This window comes from Poecilia formosa, unplaced genomic scaffold (assembly GCF_000485575.1).
Source record: "Poecilia formosa unplaced genomic scaffold, Poecilia_formosa-5.1.2 Scaffold11, whole genome shotgun sequence".
Taxonomy (NCBI): Eukaryota; Metazoa; Chordata; class Actinopteri; order Cyprinodontiformes; family Poeciliidae; genus Poecilia; species Poecilia formosa.
The window spans coordinates 953,629-963,725 of record NW_006799950.1 but is presented as its reverse complement, the minus strand read 5'-3'; the positions used below and the strand labels follow the sequence as shown (position 1 = coordinate 963,725).

At 40.6% G+C, this 10,097-nt stretch overlaps 1 protein-coding gene across 1 annotated transcript in view; it reads right to left on the bottom strand.

Moving 5' to 3' along the window:
* Positions 1 to 1,265: 1,265 nt before the first annotated feature.
* The window catches only part of LOC103131681 (nodal modulator 1-like), a 32,186-nt gene continuing 23,354 nt past the window's right edge, over positions 1,266 to 10,097 (bottom strand). The window contains 12 exon segments of the mRNA XM_007543382.2: positions 1,266 to 2,497; positions 3,632 to 3,724; positions 3,816 to 3,935; positions 4,028 to 4,129; positions 5,102 to 5,212; positions 6,626 to 6,709; positions 6,936 to 7,077; positions 7,495 to 7,622; positions 7,710 to 7,823; positions 8,382 to 8,508; positions 9,367 to 9,526; positions 9,675 to 9,757. Of these exon segments, the coding sequence (XP_007543444.1) occupies positions 2,366 to 2,497; positions 3,632 to 3,724; positions 3,816 to 3,935; positions 4,028 to 4,129; positions 5,102 to 5,212; positions 6,626 to 6,709; positions 6,936 to 7,077; positions 7,495 to 7,622; positions 7,710 to 7,823; positions 8,382 to 8,508; positions 9,367 to 9,526; positions 9,675 to 9,757 (1,396 nt within the window). The 3' untranslated portion in view covers positions 1,266 to 2,365.

The following is a 10,097-nucleotide window of genomic DNA, read 5'->3' as shown; positions in this document are numbered from 1 at the left end:
ATGTTAACATATGAGAAATTAATATGTTAAAGTTGCATTCCCTCAATGGAATATATACTAGTCAGTCCCAAAAGTTATGTGGCCGTCCCAGGAAAAAGTTTGGGGACCACTGTTATAAACGGTCGGACGTCATTTGTAACCCCAGTAGTCAGGTGAAAAATCTTTATTTGTAGAACATCTTATAACTGTACACCAGGTTTTTTTCTCGCTTTCACTGGTATTTTGAAGATTTATCTTGGAAAAACGACGAGCATCAAGTCTTTCAGTTGGAAGGTTTACTTGCCATCACAGATTCAAATTGGGGGTTGGGGATGGACAATTTAAAAAAATATATTTCTGTTAATCAGATGAAAAATGCTGCTCAAATAAAAAATAAAAAAAAACTTTAAATCTAAAATATCATGGTGCATGAATGGTTTAATGCTTAACTTAAACATCAAAATATATTTAAAAATGATGCCATAAGTACCTTAAAGAGACCTGAGAGAATCTAACAGGAAGATTAATACACACACACACACACACACACACAAAAAACAGGCATTCATAATGGTTTCCCAGTTAATCAAAAGCAACATATTTTAATGTAGAACTGTAACCACTGCATATACTTTACATTTGTCTTTCTTAGTGGATCAAGATTTTTTTTTTTCTAACCTTGAATTGAACTCCATCTGTGTTAAAGTTTTAATCCGTCTCATCGTGCAAACGCAACACTAAAACTGAGGAATTAATTTCTAGTATCTGAAGGACGTCCCTCAGGCTTTCAAAAAGAAAATCTTTCACAATTTTAAGAAATGCTAAATAGGTTATCTTAACACTACATTTATTCAGACTATATGAAAAAAAATCACACTAAAACAAACAAGTGATAAATTTGAGAGTTTAGGGTTAAAATTTGCAAACATTTTTCTGCATCGTCCCTAAACGGTTCAGATCCACTGGTCTGATCTCCGTTTCGTTTCACAATCCATGCTTCTTGTTGTTCAGGTTTAAAACAGATGATGGAGATGTTACATCTGTGGGGAATTTTAGTTAGCGATACAACATTTTAGCCTCCTAGCAAACAATCAGCATGGCCAGGACTTTGCTTTGAGAAACAACACATCAGGAAAAGAAACTATGTAAAAAAAAAAAAAAAAGGAGGAAATGTATAAAATAGCACAGCTCAACAATAAGAAGCTGAATCCTGGGAAGTTTCTGAGCATATGACAACTAGAATAATACTGCCCTCAACAGGGAAAGCAGTAAAACAGTCCAATTAATCTATTTTCAGTCAAACTTTATTAATTTTTGTCAAAACAAACCAAAATGAAAAATAGAAGACTGTGAACAAATGAAAGCTATAATCACTCCCCTTCCCCCGTCTTCTCCTCACCCGGCTGTCTAAATGCGGCTCGGCAGGATTCATCCTCGAGTGAACGTGAGCCTCACCAGACAGCAAATAAATTCAAAACAGAAAAATCGCCGAGCTTCAAAGCTCTTCCCAGCTCTGAGCCGAGAACTGCTTCCAATCGTTCCCTATTCTGACTCGTAGTCGTGACAGGCCATTTGTAGAGATTCACATCAACTCACTGTAATAGATAACTCTTCATCGATCTGATTTAAAACTAGATCATCACACACAAACTGCACCGAAAAGAAAGCTAGTCATCATTTACATCTGATTAAACATGTTAATAAATTAATCAAGCCATTAGTCCCCATATCCCACCGCTCCCAACCTGTTATTTAATAAAAATATCCACAAAAATAAATTTTTAAAAATACAGAAAATGTCCAGCATTCTGTTCTTCTCTCCCATCCTGAGCCGTTTTCAAGAACTGGACTTGCATTGAACTGGACTTAACCAGATTCAGCTCAGCTTACAGCAAAACACCTTGGAGTCACAGCTGCAGAAGTGAAATGATTTGATTCAGATTAAGACAACTGTGCTGCATCTGAACTGACCTCAGCCCCAACAGACATCTGAGCCTCCTAAGCAGATCGAGGGCCGATATGAGAGGCAGGTAAGAGCTTCCAAACACACGTTGACCTTGAGAAATTACAAACGTATAAAAACAGTGGTTTTCTTACAAATGTGATCAGATTATACTGGGGAATCCCTCTTGTAGGAAAACAAAAACTAAAACAAATTAAAACTTCATCTTTCAGACCAGAGGATCTGATTGGCTGACGAGGTGGCGGTAATGCATATCGATTTTTTTTTGTTGCTTTTATTAATTACACGTTGGCATGCTAAACGGTTCACAGGCACACCAACACTTTGGCGTAAACACTGGTGCAGTGTGTCCTCTTTGGTCTCTGAGGTCACCAGTCGCCAGGGATCAGTTTAGGGGACGAAGATGTGAGGGCGGGGCCCGCCTCACGTGCGCCTGGCTTTCTGTCTCTTGGCCTGACGTTTGGCTTCATCCAGCGCAGCGCTGTCGGCGTTGGCCTGGGCCATCGTCCTCACTCCCTGGAAGCGGCTCATGAGCTGCATCAGGAGGGGAATCACCTGAAAAAGAAAAAAAGAAAGAAAGGAAGAAAGAAAAACGTTTCAGTGCATCTGAGCATTTAATTAGAGGAAGCAGGAAACTGAAAATTCTTGTTAACGGCAATCTGACTTCCAGACTGGGGTTTGATCTTGAGGGTGAAGGCTATTCTGGCCAAAAGGACTTTTTGCATTACTGGCAAATACATATATCATTGGCTTAAAAAGGTTATTGATTTAAGCAAATTTAAAATGGTCAAAATGATTACGTTATCTAAAGGTACTGGCATTAAAGGCTTTTTTTTTTTTACTTTGCTGGATGCTAAAAATCTATCTACGCATCTTTATTTAGAGAATATTATTAATCACATCAGTTAAGAGTAGAGAAACACATTATCTATGTTAAAATCCTGCTTAATAATCTATATAATGTTCTTTTTAGAGTAGCTGTGTATTTTCTAATAAATGTCAAAATACCAACGTTCACTATGAATTCAGGGCACATTTTCCTACATTGGACAGGTTTTAAATATGGAAACTGGACAAATCGAGGACAGGAAGAAAGGGAAGAATGAGGACATGTGAAAAGAACAAGAGGAAAAATATAAGAGAAAGTAAAGGAAGTACAGCCAAAACAAAGGAAAGACATGTAGATGGGAAGGAAGAAGTCCACAAGGAAGGAAGGAAGAAGTCCAGAAGGAAGGAAGGAAGAAAAAAAAGAAAGAAAGAAGGAAGGAAGACTAGAATGGAGGTGAAGTAGGACACAAGAGACAAAGGGATACAAAAAGGAAGAAAAAGAAGATACGAGGACATAAGGGATAAAATGAAAGAGGACAAGAGGAAGGAAAACAGAATACAATGAATTGAGAAATATTTTTGCCTATTTTCTTGCCTAAATTCATGTTTTTTTCTCATTCCAACTCTTTTTTTTTAATGTTTTGGTATAAACATTGAGTTACGAGTTTTATGGCTGCAAAGGACCAAACTGGAAATAAGATCAAGGCTTTCTTGTGATTTGCATTGTGTGTTGTTATGCCTGACTGCTGTTAATGCTGTTCCACACAAACTAAATTCAATTCAAGATGTATAACTATAAGAAGTGAGGAGAGAAAATCCATGTGAACAGGGAGCCCGGGCGAGGTCGGGTTTGACGGCTACCTTCTCGTGGTTGTACGCCGCTATCAGCAGGAGCAAGGTGAGAGGCAGAGCGATGTAGGAGCCTTGTGCAACGTCCTGGTCGGGCACTTTGCGCTGCAAAGACAAACGGAGGAGAGAAACGGACAAATCAGAACTGACGGCATGCCAAAGACTGAGATGGGAGTTTTGTCTCTCCGTTTCTTACAGTGGGGTTGAAGGTGAGGGTGACGTGCTTGTGGTATCCGGCGGAGGTGAAAGAGACCTGAGGCAGAGTGAAGTCGTACTGGGAGCGGGACAGGGTGGAGTACAGCATGAGAACGTAGCTCTGCAGAAGACAAAAGTCGCAGATTGGGTGTACAGATCATAAACTGCATGCGGCGCTCGGATAATTAGTCGGAATAAGCGATTAGTCGGTACCTCGCTGTCCCTATCCAGAGGGGGGAAGTGGAAGAAGAGGGACTGTCCCAGAGAGACGCTGTTGATCGGATTGTCCAGGTTGTCGCTCTTGAACAGCTTCACCTGGTGACGGAGGAAATCGTTAGCTGCAGGCTTTCCTTTAGATGCAACAAAAACCCAGAATTTGATGCAGAAATGTTTAGTCTTCTCTGCAGAATGGGAATTTTCTGACACTGCTTGTTTTCTTGGTGTTTAAAATTGCACAACAAATTTTCACCACAGTGCTCTTGGGAGGCCGTTCCTGGAAGCCAACATGCAGCCGCTGTGATATGAGGGTTTTTTTTTTTTTTTTTTTTTGGCTTTATCGTTATGTTGCTGGGAAATATGGCTGAAAATCATCGCGATGCAAGTGTTTCATGTCAGTCGATAATTATCGATTTGTTTCTCGTTTTAAATATCTGAAATGCAACCAAACCGGTCCTGAGCCGTTCTACTCATTTCCTCCTGTCGCTCCACATTTTAGCCTTTTATTTCGAAGTCTTTTTATTTTGGTGGCGAAACATGAAACTGCTGATGCACGTGTTTCTCTACAGGTTGTTGCTAGGTAACCAAAGAGCGAGCGAGTTAAAGTTAGTTAGCTGGGAGTGAGGAGTTGAGAGGGCTAACCCTTTCCTCTGCCTCCATCTCCCAGAATGCTGTGGGGTTCTGGAGTTCAGTGACTTTATTGAACACTCAATCAAATGTATTTTCTATTGATATTGATCACGTCTATTGCAATATACATTGTTATTGATTCGTTGCTCAGTCCCATCATGAACTAAAACACCTGCAACACCAAAGACCAGACTAACAATAAAGCACCAACCTCGACTTTATTGGGCGCTTTGCATAAATTTGAGCCTCCATGTACTTTATTGAAGCTCATCAGTCAACCAGGACATGACAATCCTAAGTTCAAGCCTGGCTGGGCACAGCTTGGAACGTGACTAATGCGACGTTCGTGCGAGTGGTGAACGCAAACGTCTGCTGAAAACTGTTCCAGGCATTTCCAGAAAGCAGCAAAACAGACCAAACATCAGGGAGTACAAGTCCTACCGAGAGCGTCGGGAGATGTTCAGGAGGCGTAACGATGTTCCCGCTGAGGTCGAACTGATTGATCTGTCTGAAGGCGATGATGTTGACCCCGTCAATGTCGCTGCTCCCGACCTGATAGGAAACACGCAGCTTAATCTAACAGTACGAGCCGTGCATGCTTTAAACAAAGAAAAAAAAAAGAAAAAGAAAAAGTGAACTGAGGAAAAGCTTTTGTTAAGGTCACATGGTGCGATAATAACAGAGAATTAAAGGGGAATTAAGGCATTTCCTGCCTCGCGAGAGAGATTAGGTGGACCGCAGCTTTTCAGACGAGATGAAATTATAAAATGATAGGTTAGAATTTGGTTGGGGAGCGGATTAGCGCTGCTTTTGTTCAGCGGGAAAAAAAAAAGGGGGGAGGGGGGGTTCCACGTGATGAGGCTGATATTAAGTTGTAGTCACAGGGTTCTCACAGTCATTTCAACAATTCAATTACCAAACTTTTCCACACCCTTCTCCAACTTTCTTTGCATAACCGATTTAACAGTTAAATTAATAAATGAAAAGAAAGTATTACGTATTTATCTCAACTCTGGAAACTTTCAGCACTTTAGGCGGAAGCAGGAACTAATACAAAGTTTGACCTGCAGTCTAGAGATAAGGAAGTTTTAAACTAAAAAGAAATCAGAACAATCAAGTTGCTCTAGCTTCTGCTAAGGTACTCAAACAAGTAAAAATAAACTTTTGATGAGACTGCAAAGTGAACAGAAGTCAAACATATTACTGTATTGTACTGATTAAAAATAGAGAAGTCCTGCCTAAATTCAGAGTAAGAAATTGTCATTACAACTAACTGCATAGATCAGGGAGTGTCCAAACTTTTTTTTCGCATGGGCCTAATAAAAGGTCATATTTTTAAAAACTAAAATCACAAACTTGTACCGTGATTATTTTTCACCCCCTCAACAATAAGCTAAGCATACAATATTTTATTTAACTAACAAAAGCTGATATATTTTTAAAGGTGCAGGGTGTGTAAATTTTTGTACACTGGAAACTTAAAAAAAGGGTTTTGCATGTTTGTCTTATACAAAGAAAAACACTGATTAAAAAATACATGAAAAAAGCATTTAGTGATATTTCAAGCAATCACACCAAGATTTGTATCACTTTTTCTTAAAAAAACAACAACAACAAAAAAACAGCTTAATATACTATTTCATTCATTCATTAAAATCTGATCTTGGAGCACCAGAAGCTGCTTCCAAGTAAAAGTCAACGCACAGTTGTGATATTATTTACTATGAAATCAAAATATATATGTATTTATACATATATAAATAAAACAAGATTAATATTATATATATTCATTAATCTTGTTTGCTCTCATCTGGATATTATTTGATCTCAATCGTTAAACAGGACATTTTTTGGTTTGCACTTTCTGCTTTTTTTTTTGTTCTTTATGATGAATATATTCACCAGTCATTGGTCGTTATTAAAAAGCTTACGATTTGTTGAGGGTGTTGTCACCATGCTGCCTACCTCTATCGCTCTGTGCTGAGGCAGAGCCCTCTCTATGTGGTCGTTGCCCTCGGCTCGAAGCTGTATCAGATATTTACACCCCGGCTGAAAGAAAACAACACAAACATTTAGTCATGCGAGGTGTTGAATAAAACAGCCTAAAAGCTACAAATAAAATGCAGCAATCGAGTGCTTCAATTCAAACTCGGCCCTTCATGCCTGCCTCAAATACCACCTACACGTTATATTTAGCGAGGTCAAATCGCAGTGTTTTTGCACCTGGAGTACGAGATAATTCAACCCCCCCTAAGGTTTTAAAACCTTCTCTCACCAGCAGACCCCTGAGTCTGAATCGACCCTCCTCGTCTGTGACGGTGTCCTCGCTGTAGAGGCTGCATTCTCCCTGACCCACCGCCTCCACGGCCACGTCTCGCTCCGCGTCGCCGCTCAGGGACTGCACCGCTCCGTAGCAGCTGGAAGCGAAAGAGCAAGAACACACAATTGGACGAGTTTCTAAAAACGCAACAAGGTACGGCATCGCGCAGAATCATACACGTTGAACCCGTCCACAAACACAGAAGCAGTGCATATTGTAAAGTGGAAGGAAAGTGAAAAAGTATTTTCAATATAGAATCTGAAAAGTGTGGTGCGCAAGATTAAATTACAGAGGTGTGAACTCTACTTACTGATCAAGTGACTTCAGAAGAACTATGTGAACTTGACTTTATTTATAAGCATCATAAATATAGAAAAAAAGACTTTTACATAAAAAAAGTTAAATTTTTTCAATTTGTAACAAACAAAATTATGTTATTCTATCTCATAAAATCCCAATATGAAAAAAAAAAAAAACCTGGATATTTTTGCTCTGTATAAATCAGTGTGTGTACCTGTAAGCGGTCTTGATGCCCGTTATATCGATGCTCAGGTTTTGACCCTCCTCCACCGTGATCATCTGAGACGCCGGCTCAAAGCGGAACTCCTTCATCATCGGCTTGAAGTAGTACTGGCCTGGACTCTGGAGAGAAAAGCAAGGTTATTTCAAACTCGGGGCAAAAAAAAGAAAAGAGGAAACTTTATATTGCTTTCTGAACTGTTTGCTCACCAGGTTGTTGAAGGTGAGAAGACCGGTGTCCTGGGTCAAAAGGTTGGAACGGAAATGCCCTCCACTCAGAGACAGAAGCACTCCAGAGAGCGGCTGTCCATCTTCTGATATTATCTGCAGGAAAGAAAAAAAATACTCAGATTCTTTCATGTTATACACATAAAAATTAAATTTCCCTGAAACATAAAGACATTGTGGGTACTGTGGGTGTAATCAAGCTGGCTGTTCAATTTTGTGTCACAGATGTTTTATTTAAAAAGAGGATGTACAAGTGAAGGATAACCAAGGGCACCAAACTGTGTGTCAATGGTGTGGAACTGACGGCGAAGCCATTTATCACTTAGTCAGAAAGGGAGACTAATACCAATTTGTGCAGTACGGAACATTTTAACAAAAGGCAGGATAAAGGCCAAGAGCACAGAGCGGGAAAAAACAAAACAAAAAAATCCGGTTTGAACCATCTGTGAGTAATCTTCTCTCTTAATTACACTTTCAGAAAGAAAAACATGAACAGAAGCTTTTGATTCTGACATTTCATATTCACTTAAAACCAGCAGGATCAGTCCAGGGTGGTAAAGATGAAAGCAGGCTGAGTGGAGACAGTGTGAGCGGGGTTTATGATCCCTTGGATGCAAAGTTGTTACAAAGTATGCAGACGACGGTCGCGTGTACCTTGAAGGTGACTCCTGCCAGAGCAAACGCCTTGAAGTCTCCTGGGGTTCCCTCCACCGGACTCAGGACGAAGCCCTCCTTACTGGCCTTGATGTCGTACTGTCGGTCGCTGTGGAGCGGGCCCACGCTGACGGAAACAAGAAGACTAAGTAACTCTGATGGAAACAGGAAGGCTAAGTAACAGAAACAGGAAGGCTAAGGCTGACGGAAATGGGAAGGCTAAGTAACTGATGGAAATAGGAAGGCTAAGTAACGCTGACTGAAACAGAAAGGCTAAGTATTGCTGACTGAAACAGGAAGGCTAGGCAACAAGTAAATATGCGCTGAACTGAAATGCGGATTGATGAATTTGACTGGCAGCTAATCAGAAGGATGAGCATGGCCAATAACAGTTCAATAAATAATTTCCACTTATATTTTTGAATACAGAAAACGTTTTATGAAAAAAAAATTTAATTTGATTTTCAACCCTATTTCTTTCTCCATCTTCACTCCAGTTTTCTGAGGCCGCCCCGGCGCCCCCTGGTGGCTTCACTTTGAAAAACGGTTTAAAAAGGCTTCGTTCAGTTCAGACTTTCCACACCAACATCTTTTCCCATCCACCATGTTTTACCATGTTCTTCTACTTCAAAAACACCTAATTTGAATAAATAAGACAGAATTTTGGCTCAACGGCTCCATTAAATCCCTCAAACGTTACCACGCCATTTACATCCATGACTACATTACATTTGATGTTTAGCCTTTAACCGGATGTCTGGATTCGGAAGCGTAACGCCTTGCTTTATGCACGGCTGCAACGCTGTGCATATCCTCTGATGACAATAAACATCCAGAGGGCCCCATCAGAGCCGCACACAAGGCGTAACGCCAGCGAGAGTCCATCCGTTTTCAAGCGAAAGCCACAAGCGGCGTCGGCCCAAAAGTCCTGAATATCCTCACTGAAATTTTAATGCAGTCCATTTATCTGTCTGGATTTTCATACCTGTAGGCTCCCATCTCATTAGTGGCCACAGTAATGAGCAGCACAGAAGCGCCTCGCTCCGTGATGGATATTTCCACACCTTGGAGCTCCGGAGACACTCTGCCCTCTAAGAAGAGGCCAGCGCGCCCAACGATGTCCACCAGCCGACCGGGGCACGATTCTGACGAGAGAGACAGATGGAGAGAGGCGTTCTTCTGATACAAGCAAAGAAATGGACAAACCTACTTATTCATAATTAATGTGAATCCTAAATTTAGACCTGCTCCGTACATGTCTGACTTAATTTTAGCGTGTGAGAAATCTCCTACCCCCGGTTATAGTTGCTTCCACTTCAGGTGGGTAGAACAGCAGCTCCTTGGAGGAGGGAGTGACTGTGATCTTCTCTCCGGCCCTGCAAGGAAATATTAGCGCAGCTCATCGTTTATTTATTTTGATCAGGTGGGTACTTTTACCGGATGCAAGGATTCTGAATTTTGTGAAATGACAGGCGGCGTATGCTGTTGTATGTGTGCAACGTTGAGAAAATAAAGGCGTTAAATAATTTCTGCTTGTGTAGATTAACCTGTTGGTAGAGAAAGTTTTTTTCAAACACTTCCGAATGTGCATCACTGCACACCGAGTCAAAATGAAGGGGGATCTGACTTTGCGTCGCTGATGTTACTGAGAACCAAATCTACATGTAGAAACCTCACGAAAAGAATTACGACGTGCACACTTAGTGAGATTTGTTC